General features: G+C 36.1%; 1 protein-coding gene across 2 annotated transcripts in view; it reads left to right on the forward strand.

The window, feature by feature from the left end:
* Positions 1–24,334, forward strand: part of Fchsd2 (FCH and double SH3 domains 2) — a 241,908-nt gene that overhangs the window by 204,171 nt on the left and 13,403 nt on the right. For both annotated transcript variants that reach the window (XM_076846669.2, XM_076846670.2), the window contains 2 exons: positions 11,057–11,218; positions 24,056–24,190. In XM_076846669.2, the coding sequence (XP_076702784.2) occupies positions 11,057–11,218; positions 24,056–24,190 (297 nt within the window). The remainder of the gene's footprint in view (positions 1–11,056; positions 11,219–24,055; positions 24,191–24,334) is intronic.

Here is a 24,334-nt window from a genome sequence, read left to right on the forward strand (position 1 = left end):
GCCACAATCCCAGCCCCTCTTTCTTAGATTTAGTGCTATGCATTTATTATTGTTTTATGACCATGAGTTAATTTTGGTATATCCAATTAAATTTAAAGTTAGAGGGATTTTATTAAATTTCTTTGATTTTTTTTTCCACTTTTACATTGAAAATCTCAGTACTTTTTTTCCTCTCCTTTTTTTAAAATATCTTTATTTATTTTTGTGTGGTGCTTCGCACATGTGAAGCAGGTGTCTTCCACTGAGCTACAGCCCCAGCCCCTTTCTTTCTTTTTATGGAACTTCTTTATCCTTTTATACATATTAAGCAGTATCAGAACTACAAAATTTTTAGATTTCTTTGCAACTCTTTTTGAATGTAGAATATATCTCAATAGCAGTTCCTGCCTTTTTAAAAGTATTTTTTAGTTGTAAATGGACACAATACCTTTATTTATTTATCTTTTAATATTTATTTTTTAGTTGTAGTTGGACACAATACCTTTGCTTTACTTATTTATATGTGGTGCTGAGGATCTAACCCAGTGCCTCACCCCCATGCTAGGTGAGTGCTCTACCATTAAGCCACAGCCACAGCCCCCAGTTTTTGCTTTTTGTAATGGGAGTATATTAGACAGTTTTCTGTTACTGTAACAAATACCAGAGATAATCTCCTTATAAAGAGAAAAGCTTGGGGGCTGGCATTGTAATTCAATGACAGATCACTCACTTAGCATTTTTGAGGCCCAGGGTTTGATTCCCAGCACTGGTGGGGTGGGGTGGGGGCCCAGATAAAGTTAAAGAGAAAAGCTTTATTTCTGCTCCAGTTTTGAGGTTTTAGTTCATTTGTCCCATCCCACTGCCTTTGGGCCTGTGGTGAGGAAACACTTCATGATGGGGAACACATGATGGAGCAAAGCTGCTTACCTCATAACCAAGCCACAAACAAGACAGCAAGAAAAAGGGGTAGGGTCCCATTATCCCCTTCAAAGTCATACCTCCTGTGACTGGAAGACCTCCCACTGGGTCCTACAAGTTTCCACCACCTCCCAATCATACCAGGCTGGGAACTAAACCTATAACACATGGGCCTTTAGGGAGCATTTTAGATTTAAACTACAGTAGAGGGATTAGCTTATAAAAGGCTCACTGTTTTGTATAACAGTTATTAATCTGGGATAAAAACATTAAAACAAAAATCATTTGACAGAGCTGGAAAATGACCCAAAGCATGTTAAAACCAAAGAGGAATCGCCATTTCAAAGAATGGGCCTGTACTGATGACATTTGCATTAAGCAGCTCTTAAACTGTGAAGGGCAGCACACTAGAGCACAAGCAGAGATCCTTGTTCTTAATGACTTGAGGATGGACATCAGGCAGCCCTAAAATTTGCATGTAAATTACCATCCAATCCTTGGCCAAAACCTGAGTCCTTATGTGAAACATACTCTAAGAAGCTTGCCAGGAAATAACTGGCTGAAAGGCAAAAAAAAAAAAAAAAAAGAAAGAAAGAAAAAACTAAGCAGAAATTTTAGCTATTGCTTACTGCAGGCAAACAAACACTGATCATTAGAAACCAGTAATGAGTATATTAATGTCAGACAAAATGGATTTCAGGCCAAGAAAAAGATGATTCATAATGATGAAAGGGTCAGTTCATCAAGATACAATAATCTTGGATATTTGTGTAACTAACAATACAGCTACAAAATGCATGAATCACACCCTGACAGAACTAAAAGAAGAAAAAGACAAATCTACAATTGTAGTTAGGAAAGTTAATAACCACTTTTCAGCAAATAATAGAACAAGGAGATGGAAAATCAGTAAGACTATGGAAAGACTTCATCCTATATGCTACTATACGACTTTACCTAATTGGCATTCACAGACTATTCTGCTGCACAAGAGTAGAATGTATGTCTTTTAAAATACACATGTACCATTCAGCTGCATTATATACTGGATTGTTAATCAGTCTCACTAAGTTTATAAAGATTCACATACAGGGCTGTGTGTGAGGCACTGGGTTCAATCCTTAGCACCACATAAAAATAACCATAAATATTTTTTATTTAATTCATAGAACAATTCTGGGGGTAGACACATTTAACTCCATCTCACAGATGAGAAAGATGATTTAACTGAGATCATACTGATTTTGGTATGATTTTGGTAAATTGTTTTACCAATGGTTCCTAATAAAACATGTCACCTTATCTAAGCAGTCCCCTCCCACACTGACTCTGGGCATTCTGTCCTTCTACAACTACAAAAAAAAAAAAAAAAAAAAAAGATTCAAAGTAAGTTCTGTGACCCATCAGAACTAAATTAAAAATCAGTAACAGAATGATACCTGGAAAATGCCCAAACATACCAAAATTAAATTATTCAAACAATAATTTGTTGTTGCCTTTAAAAACTATCCCTAACTTTATAGCAAAAGCAGCAGTGTTTTATTGCTTTTTACTATGCTGGATGTTAACTGCATTTCTTTTACTGGTTTTTCCTGATATTACTTAAGCACTACATTCAGCCATAGAGTTGCCTGGAGGGCTGGGTCTTTCCTGTGTCCTCTTTCATCCTCACATAGGTAAAATTGGCCTCCCTAACAAAGTTGAATGGCCCTTATCAGTGAGCTTCGGCTTCTAGCAAATGGATTTGGCCAAACCAAATCACAAGGACAAGCCCAGAATCAGTATGGGAGGGGACAACTTGGACAAGAAGGCATGATTCATTAGGAACCATTGGTAAAAAAATTTACCAAAATCAGTATGATCGCAGTTAAATCATTTTTCTCATCTGTTAAATGGAGTTTAATGTACCCACCTCAGAATTTTTGGTTAAGTAAATTTTTATGAAATTTACAGAAAGGTATATTCCAAAGCTTTTAATCAGTTTGCATATCATCAAAATTGATTTGAAAACACTGGAAAATTCTGTTTATAAGCAATTGTTAAAATATAAGCAATTGGAGCTGGGTGTGGTGGCACACACCTGTTATCCCAATGGCTGGGGAGACTGAGCAAAAGCAAGGTGCTAATCAACTCAGTGAGACCCTGTCTTTAAATAAAATGCAAAATAGGACTAGGGATGTGTCTCAGTGGTTGAGTGCCCCTAAGCTCAATCCCTGGTATCAAATATATAAATAAATAAACAATTGGAATCTCTTGAGGATTTTGAGGAAACAAACCAAACTAATTCCCCCTGCTCTATGCTCACAACACAGATCACTTTCATGATCCCAAAATAAACAAGAATTTTTTTTCCCACCAGCCAGCAAGCATTCAGTTCTTCAATAGACACCTGGCAGTGATTTAGTTCGGCTCTGACATTATCAACCTGGAAATGGCATCAGATCCCACAGATTGGCCCCAGATTGCCCCCACTTTAGATACAAGTCACAAGCCCAGGTTTCCAGAACTTCTGCCAACTGCCTAAAAATTGGGATTCCCACAATCCCCTTGCTTTTAGGCCAAATTAATTGGCTAGAGCCATTCACAGAACTCAGAGAAACACATTTACCAATTATAATGGGTATTTTAAAGGATATGAATAAACAGCTAGATGAAGACATATATAGGGCAAGATCTAGAAGAATCCTGAGTCCAGAAACTTCCATTCCCATGGAGTTGTACACCACCATCCCAACATGAAAATGAGCTTTTGTTCACCTTCCTGCAAGCCTCCATGCATGCAACTGTCCATAAGCTCTCCAAACCTCATTTTATGGAGACTTCATTGCATAGACATGATTGAAGTATGGACAACCACGTAGAAATTTATTGGACAAAGGAGTATGATCTAGTGCTAATAGACTGAGTGGGGAAACCAAGCAAGGCCTGTCCAGATTCTTCTTGGCCTCTCTATGCAGCATTCATTCTTACTGGCATGTGATAGGACCCCTCCTGAAATGATGTCTTATGATCTTCTCTCATATAGGTACACTGATGATTTGGGGGATGGGATACTGAGGGTTTAACTCAGGGACACTCAACCACTGAGCCATATCCCTAGCCCTTTTTTGTATTTTTATTTAGAGAAAGGGGCTCACTGAGTTACTTAGAGCCTCGATGTTGAGGTTAGCTTTGAACAGTGATCCTCCTGTCTTGCCTCCCGAGCCACTGGAATTAAGCATGTGCTTGGAGGATTTGTAGGATGAACCAGAAAGCAAAAAAAGAAAATATTTGATTGGTTAATGTGGAGCAGTAGCCTTATTTAGATCCTTTCCTGTTAGAAGGTAGTTGGCAGTTTTTGACTGATGAAGCTTTTTTCATTTTACCCTTTACACTGAGTTGGATTCCTATTTATTTACATAGGAATCCAGGACACTGGAGCCACCTTAGTCTCATGGCCTACCAATTAATTATTTTAAAAATTAACATCAGATCAAAAATTAATTCCAAAGTAATCTAAATGTAACAGGTAAAATTATGAAACTCTGAAAGGAAACCATGAAGTAAGTCTTTATGACCTTGGATTAGTTTCTTATACTTGACACCAAAAGCCCAAGCAAAAAATGTGGGGGGAAAACTACATAAATTGAACTTCATCAGAATTAAAAACTTTTATACTTTAAAGGATGCGATCAAGCCAAGTGTAGTAGCAACACGCCTGTAATCCCAGCATCTCATGGAGGCCCTCAGCAACTTAGTGAGACCCTGTCTTAAAAAAAAAAACAGAGAGCTATGGATGTGGCTCAGTGGTTAAGTACTCCTGGGTTCAATCCAGAAAAATAAAAATAAAGGATGCAGTCAAAAAGGTGAACAACATCTCAGAATGGGAAAAAATGTTGCAAATCATGTACTTGATAAGGGACTTGTTTCGAGAATACATGAAAACTCATCTTAAAAAGACAAAAATAACAAGACAATCAGCCCAATTTTAAAATGGGCAAAGACTCTGAATAGATAATTCTCTAATGATGTACAGATGGCTAATAAGCACTTGAAAAGATGCTTAACAACATTAGTCATCAAGGAAATGCAAACAAAGCCATGAGTTTCACACCTACTAGAATGACTGGAATCAAAAAGGCAGACTTTTAATAGTTGTTTGCCATGATATGGAGAAACCATATGCTGCTGGTGGGATCAACAGTGATTCTGCAAGTGAGTTGTTGCTTTATGACCCAACAATGTACTCCTATCTATACACCCTAGAGAAATGAAAACATGCACACAGAAAAAGTTGTATATGAATGTTATAACTACATTGTAATAGTCAAAAAATAGAAACAACCCAAGTGTCCATTAGTTGACAAATACAGAATATTATTTGGCCATTAAAAAGATGGAAGTACTGATACATGTTACAACAGAGATTAATCTTAAAAACATGCTAAGTGAGGGGCTGGGTTGTGGCTCAGCGGTAGAGCACTCGCCTCGCACATGTGAGACCCTGGGTTCGATCCTCAGCACCACATAAAAATAAAATAAAGATACTGTGTCCATGTATAACTAAAAAAATTTTTTTAAAAAAACATGCTAAGTGAAAGAAGCTAATCACAAAAAATCCACATATTTTATGATTTAATTTATATTAAATATCCAGAAGAGGCAAATCTACAGACAGAAAGCAGACTAGTGGCTGCTCAGGGCAGCAGGGAATGAGCAATAGCTCAATCATACTGAGCTGTTTTCAGGGATGATTAAATGTTCTAAAACTGACAGAAATGATTGCGTGCACTGTGAATGTACTATAAACCATGGAATTGTAGTCTTTAAATGAGTGAATTTATGGTATATGAATTATATGTCCATAAAACTATTACCAAAAAAGGGAGGGAGGGAAGACAAAAGAAAGGTAAAGATTCTTTTTTTTCTGTCTTTTAATTACATATTAAATTTATTTTTTCATGAGCGATCAAAAAAGCTAATTTTTCAAGAATATTTAGCAAATGATGTCCCTTTAAGCCAAAACTCTAATTACTTTATATAACAATCTATATGATACCCCAAACCATTCAATTTTGAACTTTAAAATGGTTAGGATGGTGAATTTTGCCTCCATTTAAAAAAAATTATATGCTTTAAAATCTCTTAAGATAACAACATTAATTCAGCCATAAAACCCCACTTGAACAAATCAGAGATCAGGTTGTTTTTGACACCAACTTCCCAAGAAGAGGTCGACTAAAATTGTATTATGAGTGGAATCTGTGAGAGTCGAACAGAAAGCCACCAAGAGAGGGTCATCAGAATTCTCTCATTGGGGGTGCTGGGATTGTGGCTCAGTGGTAGAGCACTTGCTTAGCATGTATGAGTTACTGGGTTTGATCCTCACTACCACATACATACATACATAAAATTTAAAAAAAAAAGAATTCTCTCATTGGAAATTTCAAAGTTAAAAGAAAGAGACCACCATTCTAATATGTGAAACAATTAAGCTGAATTTATTACTTGCTAAATAACAGAATGATCTTTTTTGTTTTTTAATTTATTCTAATTTGTTATATATAACAGCAGAATGCATTTCAATTCATATTACATATATATAGCACAATTTTTCATATCTCTGGTTGTACACAATGTAAAGTCATGCCATTCATGTCTTCATATATGTAGTTAGAGTAATGATGTCCATTTCATTCCATTTCCTTTCTTATCCCCATGCCCCCTCCCTTCCCATACCTTCCCTTTGCCTTATCTAGAGTTTGTCTATTCCTCCCATGTTCCCCTCCTCATCCCCATTATGAATCAGCATTCTTATATGAGAAAACATTTGGCATTTGGTTTTTTGGGATTGGCTTACTTTACTTAGCATTATATTTTCCAACTCCATCCATTTACCTGCAAATACCATGATTTTATTCTCTTTTAATGCTGAGTAATATTCCATTGTGTGTGTGTATGTGTGGTGTGTGTATGTATATGTATGTATGTATACACACACACACACATACATACATATACAGTTTAAATATCCAATCATCTACTAAAGGACATCTAGGTTGGTTCCACAGTTAGGTATTGTGAATTGTGCTGCTATAAACATTGATGTGGCTGTGTCCCTGTAGTATGCTGTTTGTAAGTCCTTTGGGTATAGACTGAGGAGTAGGATAGCTGAGTCAAATGGTGATTCCATTCTCAGTTTTCTAAGGAATCTCCATACTGCTTTCCAGATGGCTGCACCAATTTGCAGTCCCACCAGCAATGTATGGGTGTGCCTTTTTCCCCACATCCTCTCCAACACTTATTGAAGAGAGAGAGAGAGAGAAATTTTTAATGTTTATTTTTTAGTTTTCGGCGGACACAACATCTTTGTTTATGGTGCTGAGGATCGAACCCGGGCCGCATGCATGCCAGGCGAGCGTACTACCGCTTGAGCCACATCCCCAGCCCTGTTTATATTCTTAATAGCTGCCATTCTGACTAGAGTGAGATAAAATCTTAAGAGTTAGTTTTGATTTTCATTTCTCTAATTGCTAGAGATGTTGAACATTTTTACATATATTTGTTCATTGATTGTATATCATCTGTTTAGTTCCTTGGCCCATTTACTGATTGGGTTATTTGGTTTTTTTGGTGTCAGGGTTTTTGAGTTCTTTATATAACCTAGAGATTAGTGCTCTGATGAGCATGTGGTAAAAATTTGCTCTCATTCTTTAGGCTCTCTATTCCCCTCACTGATGTTTCTTTTGCTGAAAAGAAGATTTTTAGTTTGAATCAATAACATTTGTTGATTCTTTTAATTCTTGCACTATCGAGTCTTACAGGACCTAATCCAACATGATGGAGATTAGGGCCTACTTTTTCTTCTTTTAGGTGCAGGGTCTCTGGTTTAATTCCTGGTCCTTGATCAACTTTGAGTTGAATTTTGTGCATGGTGAAAGATAGGGATTTAATTTCATTTTGTTGCATCTGGATTTCCAGTTTTTCCAGCACCATTTGTTAAAGAGGCTATCTTTTCTCCAATATATGTTTTTGGCACCTTTGTCTAATATAACTGTAATTATATGGGTTAGTTTCTGTGTCCTCTATGCTGTACCGTTGATCTACCAGTCTATTTTGGTAACAATATCATACTGTTTTTGTTACTATTGCTCTGTAGTATAGTTTAAAGTCTGGTATAGTGATGCCACCTGCTTCACTCTTCTTGGCTAAGGATTGCTTTAGCTATTCTGGGTCTCTTATTTTTCTAGATGAATTTCGTGACTGCTTTTTCTATTTCTATGAGGAATGTCATTGGGATTTTGATTGGAATTGCATTAAATCTGTATAGTACTTTTGGTAGTATGGTCATTTTGACAATATTAATTCTGCCTATCCAAGAACAAGGGAGATCTTTCCATCTTCTAAGGTCTTCTTTAATTTCTTTCATTAGTGTTCTGTAGTTTTCATTATAGAGGTCTTTCACCTCTTTAGTTGATTCCCAAGGTTTTTTTTTTTTTCAGGCTATTGTAAATGGGGTAGTTTTTCTTTCAGAGGATTTGTCACTGATATACAGAAATGCCTTTGATTTATGAGTGTTGATTTTATATTCTCATACTTTGCTGAATTCAAACATTAGTTCTAGATGTTTTCTGGTGGAAATTTTTGGGTCTTCTCGGTATAGCATCATATCGTTGGCAAATAGTGCTAATTTGAGTTCTTCTTTTCCTATCCATATCCGTTTAATTTCTTTCATCTGTCTAATTGCTCTAGCCAGTGTTTCAAGAACTATTTTAAATAGAAGTGGTGAAAGAGGGCATCCCTGTCTTGTTCCTATTTTTAGAGGGAATGTTTTCAATTTGTCTTCATTTAGAATGATGTTGGCCTGGGGCTTAGCATAGATAGCTTTTAGAATGTTGAGATATGTTCCTGTTATACCTAGTTTTTCTAGTATGTTGAACATGAAAGGGTGCTGTATTTTGTTGAATGCTTTTTCTGCATCTATTGAGATGATCATATGATTCTTATCTTTAAGTCTATTGATGTGTGATGAATTACATTTATTGAACAGAATGATCTTTACAAAACATTCTCTCTAAACAAAGCAAGAGCTGATATGTAGGATTTAAAGCATGAATTTTAGGGATTGGCAGACTGGGAATGTTTTAGGGATTGACTCACTCCTAGCATGGGTGGAGGTTTTGTTTGGGGTTTGTTTGTTTGTTTGGTCAGTTGTTTGGTTGGGTTGGAGGGAGCAGTATTTTTGCTGCTGGAGATGGAACCCAGAACTTGATTCTAAGCAAGTGTTCTACACTGAGCTGCACACCTCACCCCCTGGAGATGGCAGACTACCCGAAGCAGAAGTAAAGGCATGAATACTGGATGAGGCTGGAGATGATTGTCAATCAGAGAAGCATGGAGCTGTCACTGGAGGATGACTTTCAGAGGCATGCCTGTTGTAGCAGAGCAGTCACTGTTTCAGACAGATTTAAAATTGGTTTTATAGTCACTTGTTTAGTAAGTTTTTTTGTAATAAGGACTAAAGACGAGGCAGTCATTCCCTTTCTTGAGTTTGTAGAAGAGGAACTTTTTTCCAGTCCCTACTATTTCTGACAGCTGCATCATAACTTAAAAGCAAAAAGACTATTAATCAACAAACAATCACCAAAGGCAGCCAAATCAAAAGGGAAGTTATTGGGGCTGGGGATGTGGCTCAAGCGGTAGCGCTCTCACCTGGCATGCACGGGACGCTGGGTTCGATCCTCAGCACCACATAAAAATAAAACAAAGATGTTGTGTCCACCAAAAAATTAAAAATAAATATTAAAAAAAGAAGTTATTTAAGCTTGTGCTGAAAATATTAGAATTATTAAAAAGAGATCATTTATTATTAAAAAGTGGTTATTGAAAGGAAACAGTAGTTTTTAACTCAGTGGCACTGAATGCATCTTAAGATTAATATCAACTGAAGTAGTATACCTCTTCAAAGTAAAATCTTTTCTTAGAAGAGCAATAGAAGTTACTTTATATAGGATACTCATTCAAAACAATTATCAAACACTTATCAGAAGAATAGCACCGAATGTCAGTGCTCCAGTCATTAAGGAGCCTAATTATATTTAAAAGGTCAGCAGTTGCACAGATGAGTATAAAGTAATGTGTATGCTACCACATTTTGAGTGGGTCTGTATAACCTGCCTTGGGAGCAGAGAAAGGGGTATGGAGTAAGGAGGCGGGGTGGTCATGAAGATCTTCAGAGAAAGGATAATATTTGAACTGACTCTTGAAAGGTAGGAACTCACCAGACATCAAAAGGCAATAAAAAGATATTATGCACAGAGGGACCCTCATAAACAGAGGCATGAGAGCACATGATATATTAGAGGAACAGCACATAGTAGTGTGGGAGCACAGGGTGTGTGGAAAGTAGTGGAGGAAATAAGTTGAATTTGAAAGATGGCTTGTTCCATGTTAAAATTTAGTTAATTCTATATTCAGTAGGCACTCCAGAGTTTTTGTAGAAATTTTTAGCAGGGAAGTGACATGATGAGACCATGCACAGCCTGTAAAAGATGGATTATAGAGGAAAAGAAAAAGACCAAGAGTTGGATTATAAGGCTGAAAATACTGGATTTCAGGATGTTCTGAGGGGTAGCCTTGTTAACAGGGGGCGGGGGGGAGTAGGCTTTATGGCATACTTCCTTTTCCTATTCATAAGTTATATATTTTTTAATTTTTTATACCTTTATTATATTTATTTATTTTTATGTGGTGTTGAGGATCAAACCTAGGCGAGCGCTCTACAGCTGACCACAACCCCAGCCCCTCATAAGTTATATTTGATGTGTCATCAGTACTATGCTCTTGTGAAGATACAGTCAGTCAAGGGCTGGAGGTATTGCTCAGTAGTAGAGCACATGCTTATCTAGCACAAGACCTTGGTTTCAATCTCCAGCACATACCCCCACCCCCAATAGATAGATAGAAGGAAGAAGTATGCTATTGCCATGTTTAGGGGGACTGCTCTTGTGTTTATGTTCTTTTCCTTTCTCCTCCTCTCTGCAAATGATAAATTACCTTTTATACCCAAGAAGAATTGCTTGTGAATATCAAGATTGTCCTAAATAAATAAATGGGAAATAATTTAATAATGAAAGGGGGGAAATGCCTTGATTTCTGATCATTTTCTTGGTTTCCTTAGATAATTAAGTTGAAAGCTGAAGCCCGGCTAGACCTGCTAAAGCAGATTGGCGTTTCTGTGGACACATGGCTAAAGAGTGCCATGAACCAAGTAATGGAAGAACTGGAAAATGAGCGGTGGGCACGCACTCCTGCAGCCACCAGCAATGGCACACTACACTCGGTATGGTTTCTTTTCTTGGATATGATGGGCTTTCACTAAAGGATGAAAAAGAAGTACAGGAAAAAGATGAGAGAAGATAAAAGCAGTTTGTTAATTTTTTTTTTTAATGTGCAGAAAAAGAATACATTGTCATTAATGGGGTTATCAATGATTATCTACCAATCTCATTATTTATTCTATTCATGAAGTAAATGTACTTCTTAGCTAGAAGTAGTAGAATAGAAAACTTAACCTAGCCTTTCTGAAGTTTTCAGAAGTCATCTTTAGTGAAAATGAAAAACATTCAGAGTTGTAAAATCTTAAAGAAGTGTGAGTGAGGCGTGGTGGCACACAGCTGTAGTCTCAGTGACACAGGAGGCTGAGACAAGAGAATCGCTCAAGTCCAGGAGTTCGCACCTTGCCTGCACAACATAACCATACCTGTCTCAAAATTAAAATAAAATAAACAAATTTTCAGCAGTGTGGAGGCTCAGTGTAAAGGTAACTCCAGCTCCCACAGGCTCTCATACTTGATTGTCAAACCTGGGGCACAAGCTTAAGTTTTCTTACTTCACATCCAAAGGTCTTTCCACTTGGATGTCTTCCAGTTCAACTTTGGTTTGTCATGTTAAAGATCTAAGAATCAGAAAAGTTCATTGATTTCCCTGATACTACATAGGTGGATATGTGCTGCATTCTAGTCAGACCTAATTCCTACTGCCACCTTGTTACCCATTACTCTCTCTCATCTTGTTTATTTCCTTAATGGTGTTATCACAGTTTGTACTTCTCTTCTTTGTTTTCTTTTGTTTATTGTCTGTCTTCCTCTCTGAAATATAATTGCCATATCTGCCTAGTTCATTGCTCTGCACAGCTAAATGTCTGGCACATAATAGGTTCTTCATATTTGTTGAAGGAAGAAATGGAGAAAAAGATGGATACATAGGTGGGTGGGTGGAACAGTAGCAAACTAAAAGCTAAAATCTCCCAAGTTCCACTGTATTTGTAATGTTGTGTCCTTCAGAAATAAAGCGTCCTTGATAGAGAAATTGGCCAAAGTTTTAAAACATTCTTAGAAGTTTTTTCAGTTTTTTCACATAACATTCTGATTTTTTTAATGGGCATACACTTGCATGTTTAAAAAGGATTGTGTGTGGGTATACATTTAAGAAAACAAGATCTATTGAAAGTTTATTTTTATTTCACTATTAATGGTAATTTAGTCCAGGGGAAAAACCACACATCACCCAAATGACTTTGGGGTTAGAAGAGCTTGCCATGTTTTCATTAGAACAGAGTTGCTTCATGTCATGGAATATTTCTTCCTATTGCATCTTTTAAAAGATGTCAATTCCTATCTGCTTTAGGTCACTTTGTTGTATAGTTTATAATGTCAGCAAATTCTGGGCACAAACTTGCTTTTGGCTTCTACAGCAGCAGCACTGTTTCCAACCAATCAAACCCCATGACTATCCTTGGACTAGCACCTCTTCTGACTAAACCACCTGAGAAGGTCCGTATCACTTCACATTGTGCTTACTTCCAGGCAAATTGGAGGTAAATAAAACTTGTTTCTCTCCTCAAAGAGCTTACAAGCTGGGAGAGAAGACAAGACTTTCATAGACCTTAGTGATACGTAGCAGTGTGTGATTGGGCCACTGTGTGGCCGCTTGAAATTGCTTACCTCTATCATCAGCACACCTTGGGAAAAGTCACTTCTTTCTGGATTTCTGAGAGAATGTTAAGTTAAATGATTCCAAGATCTCCATCTCTAAAATCTCATAGTTCTGTGACATGCAGCCAGAAAAGCTCAATACTAGTTAGAAGAAGTTTGCCTCATGCAGGAAATGTCATTTGAAGGTAGTCCTTGAAGAATTTTAGCAAGAAATAAAGAGGAAGGGCTCCTGGGTATAAAGGAGGGGAATGAAGGAAATGTGCATCTAGTGGTATGTAGACATCAGCTCATCTAGAGACATGTCTCTGGTAAAGGAAGTATTTTGCAATCTCATCCCACATTTTCCTTCTATCTAGTCAGTCTTGGTAATCCTATGTCTTCCCTCCTCATTGAGGGATTATATTTTGTAGAAGATCTACTGACAATATAAATTAAAGAGAGATTCAGTCACAAAATTGTTTAATGAGGTCCCAATATTTATTTAACCTGCTTTTGAATAACATCTCTAAAATAACTTAGAGAGGATTGTATCTCTTCACACTGACAGCTAGCTGGCTGACAAATGTAAAGCAGAAGCACAGATTCTAGCAACCAAATATTTTCTTCCATTATAGATGCCAACAAAAGCATTAGTCATCTAGAAAATATGATTGATACTACTGGTAGACATTAACAGTATAACTGAAAATTGCCTTATAAAATATAAATGTTTTTTCAATATACAGTCTATTTACCTTATAGAATAAGGAAGGAACTATACTTGAGTATTGACTCTTTGTCTTCTGCTTCATACCTGGTACAGAATGTAAAACTGGGAAGAAAAAAAAAAGAATCTCAGAATATGGCAACATTGTTTAAAAGGAGAACAGTCTGCTGGTGTAAATGTTCAGTTGGTGGGTAACTGAAGAGCTTCTTGTGTTTGAATTGCTGCCAGTGACTCAGTCTGTCTTTATGTCATTCATCCCTCCTTTTTTTTTTTCTTTGTTTTCCCTTACTCAAAATCCACAACCAATTTACAACCTAACTTTTGAAATTATATTAACTTTATGATAGGAAAAGTTACATAACTATATTACAAAAAAAAAAATTAGAAAACAGAATGGGGAGGCAAATGACCAAAAGTTCCATAACACTACAGATAGCAATGTGGTATAATTCGTTCCTCTTTTCTTTCTTCATTTTCATATAATTAGCAAGCACAAATTATATATATTTATGGTATACAACATGTTTTGAAATATATTCATTACTGATATATATTTTTTAAATATATTTATCATAATTAAGTTAATTTTGTATTTTTCCAACCTAACATGCCTTGTCACTAGATGATCTTCATAATTATTCTTCCAGTGCCTGTACAGTATTCCATTAGGAAGGCATAATAAAATTCACTTAAATGTTCTCTTATATGCTCATTATTTAGACTGCCTCCAAATTTTTGCTATTTTAAATAATATAAAAAATTTTTACACATATAATTGGCTTTCCATATCCCTGGATTCTGCATCCATGGATTCAACCAACCACTGATCAAAAAAATTGGGAGAAAAATCACTTCAATTGTGAGCATATACAGACTTTTTTTCTCTTATCAATATTCCCTGGACAAAATAGTATAGAAACTTTTTTTAAAAATATTTTTTTAGTTGTCACTGGACCTTTATTTCATTTATTTACATGTGGTTCTTAAGACTCGAACCCAGTGCCTCACACATGCTGGGCAAGCACTCCCATTGAGCTATAACCTCAGCCCCAGTAACAACTTTTTACATAGCATTTACATTGTATTAGGCAATGTAAGCAATGATTTAAAATACATGGGAGAATGTGTGTTGTTTAATATGCAAATACTATGCCATTTTATATTAGAGATTTGGACATTGATAGATTTTGGTATCCATGAGAGGTCCTGGAGCCAACCTGCCTTGGATACCAACAGGTGACTGTATTTTTCCATATTGAGAATTTTTCCTGTATTACAGATTTTCAGAGTGGGATTAGTTGGTCAGAGATTTGTAGTCCTTGTTTAATATTGGTTCATTTTTTTTCTTAAACTTTCTAATTATAGCTAATACTATGTACTTGTCTTTCCTATCTTTAGCCACTTCCCCCAAATATTGAACAAAAGCAAACAGTCAACTTTGTCTACGAGTAGATGATTGAATATGAGAATTACACAGAAATTCTGACTCCAGTCATTATGAAGACCATGTTGAATAGTATGATTGAAATGCAAGGAAATTAATCTTTTTTTGTAATGGAAACCTCTCAAATTTATTAGTAGATTAAATATTTTTTAACCATTGAGATGTAGTTTAGTTCCATCAGCCCAGGTATTGCCTAATAGTTCTTGCAGTATAGAGGTCTTTGTTTTTGAATATGAAAATCTGTTTTTGGTTTAGGCTAATCCCAATGAAAAGAAACAGCGGATTTTTATAAATGCAAACTGTTGGAAACAGTTTGTAGAATGTGCCTACAAAAATCTTCAGTTGCTTTTGCATTTACAGTATTTCCAAATGTGCAATCGTGGTTTTTATTTAACTAAACTCCATATTCAAAAGAGCCTACTCTTTTAGTGAAACTAACAAATCCTCAGTAGGAACAGCTTACTTCAGTAAGTATGCCTTTAGCCAGTCCTTCTTATGAGACCCTTCACTAGGTACTGAGAATTACTAAATTGAATATGTCTATTAAGTTAGTGTCCACAGATCAAGAGAACCAGTCTCACTTAATGACAGCTACGGCCAAAAGGTAGGCGAAAAGATGTACAGAATTTCACTCTGAGGGGATGTATACTATGTTCCTTGACTTTCTGCATAGCCATAATAACAAGTGCCAATCTAGCAATCCCATTAATGGGTACATATTCAAAAGAAATGAAATCAGTATGTTGAAGGAGGTTATCTATTTTCCCATGTTTATCACAGTGCTATTCACAATGACTAAGATATGGAATCAACCTAAACATCCATCATCAGATTTCTGGGTTTTAAATTGTGGCATTTAGTTGGGCTCAATTGTGCATATCTGTAATTCCAGCAACTTGGGAGGCTGAGGCAAAAGGATCACAAGTTCAAAGCCAGCCTCAGCTACTTAGTGAGACTCTAAGTAACTTAGCAAGATCCTGTTGTAAATTTAAAAATAAAAAGGTCTGGGAATATGGTTCAGTGGTTAAGTGCCCCAGTACCAAATAATTAATTAATTAAAAAATATGATATATATATATGAGAATGTTGTTGAGCCATAAAAACAATGCAGTCCTGTCATTCATGACAGCATGGATAAATCTAAAGGACATTATGTCAAGTAAAATAATCCAGGCACAGAAAGATAAATATCTTACATTCTCTCTTATATGTGAAATCTTAAAAAAATTATCTCAGAAATAGAGTTGAATGGTGGTTCCTAGAAATTGGGATGATTGGGTGAAGGTATATGGTTAAAGAAAATATGATCATAGTTAGAAAAGAATAAATGAGGAGATCTATTGTACAGCAAAGTAGCTATAGTTAATTACGGTATGTTATTTATGAAAAATGTAACAAAAGTAGATGTTATGCTCTTAGCACAAAAATGTGAGGATAAATAAATTATAAAAAAATGTATGTACATATATGTTATTACTAGAAGAAAAGCCATCAGAAAAGATAATGAGCTGAATGCAGTGGCAAACTCCTGTAATCCCAGTTACTCCTGAGACAGAAAAGGCAAATTTGAAAGCAGCAGAGGCAACATAGTTTAAAAAAAAAAGTAATGATATTTATCTCTACATAGTGGAATACTGTGTTGTTATTATCAACTTTATTTTGTTTATGATGACTTTTTTAGGAAATTAAGTTATTAATTCAAAGTTCTTAAAACTATCTCATCAATTATGATTTCTATGAAATAAAGGAATTAACTTAATTTCTTACAAGAAAAAAATAAAGTGCCTGACACAGTTTCTTATACATAGTACATGTTAAAAATATTTATCTGAACCTCAGAAAAGCCATTTACTCTAGTTCTGACAGGTGCATTACTACTCAACGGAGGGAGTTCACATTGATAGAGTGTATTATGACCCAGGTATTCTGCCAAATACAATCATACATTATATATATGTGCACAATTAATTAATGAGCACAAAAATCCTGAGATTTTCGTGGGAGAATTAAATACCTCCTGAAGGCACACAGCATATAAATGAAGAGAAGTGACATTTGAACCAAAATATATCTCCCTCTGAAGTCCTGCTCTTTATCAATTCTTTCACCATCTCTGAGTTCCCTTTCTTCCTCTAACTTCTATGATGTTTTAATAGCTGTGCATTCTTTTATTATTTTTCATTTCTGAAGCATTTGTTGAATCATCATTGAATGTCCCATTTCCAATGTAGTTAATGGTTTTATAGCATCAAGTACTGTATGAAAGATGACATTAAAATTCCCAAGTTTTATTAATATTTTTAACAGCTTTACTGTGATAAAATTGACATACGATAATCTGCACATATCTAAATGTGCACAGTCTAATACATACAGACACATGTATACACCATGAAACCACCACCATTATAATGATGAACATATCTATTACCCCCCAGAGGTTTTCTCATTTCCTTTGTAATCTGCCTTTCCCATCTCTCATTAGTCATCCAGTAATCCACTAGTGTTTATTTCTCAACATTTGTTTGGTTTCATTGGTGGATCTATTTGTCTAGTTTGATGCCAGTACTCCACTGTCTTAAGTCCTATAAAATTATAAAATGTTTTTTTGGGATTGGTTAACTTCTCTTAGCATTATCTTCTCCAACTGCATCCATTTACCTGCAAATGCCATAATTTTATTCTCTTTTAGTGCTGAGTAATATTCCATTGTGTATATATACCACATTTTTTAATCCATTCATCCACTGAAGGGCATCTAGGTTGGCTCCACAGTTTAGCTATTGTGAATTGTGCTGCTATAAACATTGATGTGGCTGTGTCCCTGTAGTATGCTGTTTTTAAGTCCTTTGGGTATAGTCCGAGGAGAGGGATAGCTGGGTCAAATGGTGGTTCCATTCCCAGATTTCCAGGGAATCTCCATAGTGCTTTCCATATTGACTGCCCCAATTTGCAGTCCCACCAGCAATGTATGGGTGTGCCTTTTTCCCCACATCCTCACCAACACTTATTATTGTTTGTCTTCATAATATCTGCCATTCTGACTGGAGTCAGATGGTATCTTAGAGTAGTTTTGATTTGCATTTCTCTAATTGTTAGAGATGATGAATATTTTTTCATATATTTGTTGATTGATTGAATATCCTCTTCTGAGAAGTGTCTATTCATGTCCTTGGCCCATTTATTGATTGGGTTGTGGTTTTTTGTTTGTTTGTTTGTTTGTTTGTTTTGTTTTGTTTTGTTTTGTTTTGGTGTTTAGCTTTTTGAGTTCTTTATATACCTTAGAAATTAGTGTGTGATCTGATGTGTGAGGGGTAAAAACTTGCTCCCAAGATGTAACAATGGGTGCCCATCTAATGATGGTCCCCTAAGAATTATGTCATCTAAAATATAGAAAGAAAAAAAATTGTCATGTAGTAACATAGGCCTCTTAATTTGTGTAAGCATTCTCTGCGATGTTCACACCATGATAAAAACCCCTAACAATCTAACAATGCATTCTCAGAATGTAGTCCCCATCTCTAAGCAATGCATGACTGTGATTGGAATCAACCTATACTATCTGTGAAGATAGGATTTGAAGAGGGAGACTGTTTAGGAGTCTTAAGGTGTTCCAAGTAACAGGTTGGATTTTGTTGAGTAGAAATAAACACCATCCCCCCAAAAATTATAAAGTCAGGGAGGATAAGTCCTCCAACTTTTTTTGTACCAAGGATTGAACCCAGAGGCACTTAACCACTGAGCCACATCCCAACCCTTTTTATTTTTTTATTTTGAGACAGGGTTTCACCAAGTTGCTGAGACCGACTTTGAATTCACAATCTTTCTGTCTCGGCCTCCTGAATGCTGCATTTACAGGTGTGTGCCGTCACACCTGGCTCCCCCACCTTCTTAAAGATGTTCTCAAAGTTGTTCTGGGTTTTCTAAATCATTTTTACATAATTTTTTTGTCAGTACTGGAGATTGAACACAGGGACACACTACCAGCTCTTTTTATTTTATATATTAAGACGTAGTCTTACTAAGTTGCCTGAGCTAACCTTGGACTTGATCCTCCTGCCTCAGCTGCTGGAATCACTGAAATTACAGGTGTGGTGTGCCACCATGCCCAGCTCCAGATATTTTTTGTTACTGGTCTCTTTTTTTCCCCCCCTTTTGTGCGCGCGTGTGTGTGTGTGTGTGTGTGTGTGTGTGTTTGTTTTACTATGTATTGAACCCAGGACCTTGTGCACGCTAGGCAAATGCTCTACCTAGCCTTTTTTTTTTTTTTTTTTTTTTAACAGGGACCACTAAGTTTTGCAGGCTGGCCTCAAATTTGTGATCCTTTTTCCTCAGTTCCATCATCACACACAGCTGTTAGTGATTCCTAATTTGTTTCTGTTGTAGTCCGACATACTTGACATACTTGAATCCTACTAAATTGTTTTGTGACCTAGTATATGGTATATCTTGGTAAATGTTTCTCATGTACTTGCTGCTGTTAGATATTATGTTCTATAAATGTCAGTTAAGTCAAGTTGGTTCTTCTGTATCCTTACTGGTTTTCTGAGAACTCCACCTGATGCCCTGAGCCTTCTGAGGTTTTCTATTCTATTAGGAGAGAACAGGAATTATTGTCAAATCTGTGTAACATCTGTGGATCATTTTCTCTAATCCATTTGGGTGGTTCTATTCTTAACCACACATACTTTCTTCATATAACATGTACTGATCAGTACTCAGCTGAATACTTGTCCTTTGCAGATTTCCCATGATATCTGTCTATCTCTGTCTCTCTCTCCCACTCTCCTCTTCATCACTCTGCAGTCTCAACTCCAGCCACTTTGGCCTTCCTGAATTCCTAGTTCTACTTCATCAGTTCTGGGAGACCATCATCCTCTTTGCCTGGATTCCCTCTCCTTATGTCTCTGCCTAGGAACTTTTTCTGGCAGTAGGTCATTACTTAATGTCCAGTGTCTTAAAAACTATATGTATACACACACACACACACACACACACACACACATATTTATAAATACATATTTATTAAACATTTTTAGTTGTAAATGGACACAATACCTTTATTTCTTTATTTATTTATTTATTTATTTATTTATATGTGGTCCTGAGGATTGAATCCAGTGCCTCACACATGCTAAGGAAGCGCTTTACCACTGAGCTATAACCCCAGCCCTCTTCCATATATTTTGAACAGTTTTTAGTTAGTTTAGTCCCTGATATTCCATCTTGCTTGGAAGCAGGAATCCATTTTCCTGATACTTTTTCACATATTTCATAACTTTTTGTGTCATATTTGGAATAATGTTCACTGTGATCACTTCTCTGTCCACATGGAGTTCAGAGGTTCTGTTGTTGATTTTCTATAAGCAGCTGCCTTCCCCTATATTGAGTATTAACAGATTCTTTATCTAGATTCTCCCTACCTCATAGAAACAATAAAAGCTAATGGTTTATTAAGTGCCTCCTGTGCAGCAAGCATGCATTAATGGTTTTAAATGTATTACCTCATTTAATCCTTATGGTACCCTGTGAAGCAGTCATTAACTTCATTAGAGAGATGAGATAATTGAGTTTGAGAAGTTAAGTAGTTTCCCCAAGGTCACACAGGAGGTGACATGGTCAGCTCTCACACTCAAGTCCAACAGACTCAGAACCCACTGTTTCCTAGAGAGTACCACAAAGCCCATGGTGCCTATCTGAGGTTATTTTGCTGAGTACAAGAAGACCACTACTAAAACCAACTCAAAAAGATTCTTCTTATCTGTCCTGGCAATAACAGTAAGCATTTTACAACATCTAAGGAAGGAAAAATACTAGTACAGCTAGAAAAAAAAATCATTTTGATTGAAGTTCTTTCAAGTGACCGGAAGAAGTTCTTTAGATAATAGAAGAAGAATGTAATTTTAGAAATGCTGAGTCAAGAGGGTAGAGGAGGGGGCTGGTGTGTAGCTCAGAAGTAGCATGTAGGAGACCCTGACTTCCATCTCCTCCACCACGGGGCGGGGGTGGGAAGGTGAGGGGTTGGAGCCAGGGCTGTGGCTCAGTGGTAGAATACTTATCTAGCATGTGTGAGGCACTGGGTTTGATCCCTGGCACCACATACAATAAACAAATGAAATAAAGGTATTGTGTCCATCTACAACCACAAAAATATTTAGAAAAAAAATTTTCTAAATATTTTTGTGAGGGTAGAAGAGCGGAAAAGGAAGAAATTATTCTGAGATGATATGATTTCGGAAGGTGCTGGAGCAGTGCAGAAGCATGTGTTGCTGTCACTGCAGCCTTTCATTCCCTTCCATAAGAACCAAAAAATGAACTCAAAAATAGAGCAGGGAAAGGAATGTTTAGTGTCAACCATTGTTGCCAAGTTAAAATGTCTTGAATTGATTCCAAGTGCCATAGCACAGTACAATATTAACATTTTATATATTTTTTTAGAAATTTGTTCTACCTTCATTTTTATAAATGTATGAGCATTTTTAAATTTTTTTGTAATACCCACATTTTTTAAATGTTTATAACCTTTCTTAGAGTGTGAAGGGAATGTCTTATAGTAGTTGAAATATTTTTTTTAAGTTAGTGTTATGGAAATTTCTAGAACATCATCCTTATTTTTTGTATAACACCATTCCCTGTTGGAAAAAACAATAGAATCTGAAGTCTGAGATTTGAGAAGTCAAGATCTAAACTTATTTTGCCACTGGCCTGAGGGATTACAAATGAATAACTGTAAGATCAGGCACAAGATTACCTCACTGACCTGTGGAGAATTTTCAGTAATAATTATAAATGAAACTATGTCAGGACGTTTGAAGTGGTGGCAGTAAATGTGGCAGGAAAAATGTAGTTTATTCTTCTAGAATTCCCTGCGGGTCTCTAGAATTTCTTAGATATTCTTAAAATTTAGGAATTCTTAGAATTTTTTAAGAGGAGTCAGTTTAAAAGTATTAGTGATCCTCCTCCCCCTCCCCCTCCCTCTCTCCCCCTCCTCCGTTTTTCAGTTGTAGGTGGACACAATACCTTTATTTTATTTATTTATTTTATGTGGTGCTGAGGATTGAACCCAGTGCCTTGTACGTGCCACTGAGCCACAACCCCAGTCCATCCCTCAGTTTTCTTTGTCCTGCACTCCCTTGACAGACAACTATGCTTGTGTAAATATTATTTATATTTAATATAGCACAAATGGTGCTATAGATAAATACATATACATTTTGAACATCCAATACTACTTTAATTAATATGCCTTTTAGCAATGGTGGGTAATATACCTTGAGACTCAGATTAGAAAATTATATATTTTCCTGTGTAACGCTGCACAGGGGACTTTTCCTTTTGTGTCAATATACCTGTTTATCATCTAGTTATACCTGTTTATTATTTAGCATATAGTTCTATGACATTAAATAAACTTCACAGTGTTGTGGCACTGTCCTCAGTATCCATCTCATCTTGCAGAAATGACTTCCCATTACTCACCGCAGTTCCTGACAGTCACCTTTCTACTTTTTGTCTCTATGATTTTGACTCCTCTAGATATCTCATATAAGTGGAATTATGGGGTTTATTTTTTTGTGACTGGCTTATTTCACTTAGCATACTGTCCTCAAAGTTCATCCTTGTGGTAACATTGTCGGAATTTCCTTCCTTTTTAAGACTGAGTAACATTCCATTGTATGTATGTACCAATTTTGTTTGTCTTTTCATCTGTTACTGGACACTTGGGTTGCTTCCACCTTTTGGCTGTTGTAAACACTACTACTGTGAACATGGGTTTACAATTTTCTATTCTAGTCCATGCTTTTAATTCTTTGGGGTTTCTACCCAGAAATGGAATTGTTGGATTATATGTAACTCTATGTTTAATTTATTAAGTAAACACCATACTACTGTTTTTCCACACCAGCTGTACTATATACAGTAACATTAACAGTGTACAATGGTCCAATTTTCCACATCCTCATCAACATTTATGAAAATAGCTTTTTGAAAATAGCCATCCTAATGAGTATAAAATGGTATATCATGGTTTTGATTTGCACTTTCCCAATGATTAAACATGTTGGGATCTTTTCATGTGCTTCTTGTCCATTTATATATCTTCTTTAGAAAAATATCCAGTCAGGTTCTTTGCCTTTTGTTGTTGTGTTGTTGCTGCAGGGTTGGGAGGATCCTGGGGATTTAACTTAGGGGCACTTGACCACTGAGCCACATCCCCAGCCTTGTATTTTATTTAGAGACAGGGTCTCACTGAGTTGCTTACCACCTTGCTATTGATGAGGCTGGCTTTGAACCCACAATCCTTCTGCCTCAGCCTCCCAAACCACTGGGATTTCAGGTGTGCACCCTGAACCTGGCTGCCTATTTTTTAATTGGGTTGTTTTTTATTGTTGAGTTTTAAGCATTCTTTATATATTCTGGATATTAATCCCACATCAGATATATGATTTGCAAATACTTTCTCTCATTCTGTGGGATCCTGTCATTTTATTGTCCATTGATGCAAAACAATTTTTAATTTCGATGGTCCAATTTATTTTATTTTAGATTTTTAAAAATTTTTTTTGGTACCAGTGATTGAACCCAGGGGTGCTTATCCACTGAGCCATATCCCCATCCTTTTTTATTTTTTTATTTTGAGACAGAGTCTCGCTAGAACCTCAGTAAGTTGCTGAGGCTGGCTTTGAATTCAGGATCCTCCTTCCTCAGCCTCCCAAACCACTGGGATTACAGGCATGCACCACCATGCAAAGCTATTTTATTCTTTTGTTGCCTATTGTCAGTCAGTATTTAACAATAAAAAGTGAAAGATACTAATAAATATTTCTTCTCTATTTGAAACATATTTTACTTTTGATTGTAAAAATGATCTCTATCCTCTTGTAACATGCATGCATGAACAGATAGTCCTATCTATGTATAATCGAATAAGTAAATTAACATTTTGAAACAGTTCAATTTTAGGTGCTTTTCCTGTTTCCAGACATTTTCTTGAAGCAAGCAAACTAGCTAATGGTTTTTAATTTTTTCTAGCTAAATGCAGATAATGAAAGAGAAGAAGGAGAAGAGTTTGAAGACAATATGGATGTTTTTGATGACAGCAGTTCCAGTCCTTCTGGTACCTTAAGAAATTATCCACTCACCTGCAAAGTTGTTTATTCCTACAAGGTTTGTATTAAGATATTGCTGATATTAAATTGTGACAAACCTAAAGATACATGTGACTGTGTCTACCCAGCTTCTCACAGGATGCCTAGCATAATGTTAGTATTCAGTTAATATCTAAAGGAACGAAACATAATGATGAAGAGT

Source organism: Callospermophilus lateralis, chromosome 2 (genome assembly GCF_048772815.1).
Source record: "Callospermophilus lateralis isolate mCalLat2 chromosome 2, mCalLat2.hap1, whole genome shotgun sequence".
Taxonomy (NCBI): Eukaryota; Metazoa; Chordata; class Mammalia; order Rodentia; family Sciuridae; genus Callospermophilus; species Callospermophilus lateralis.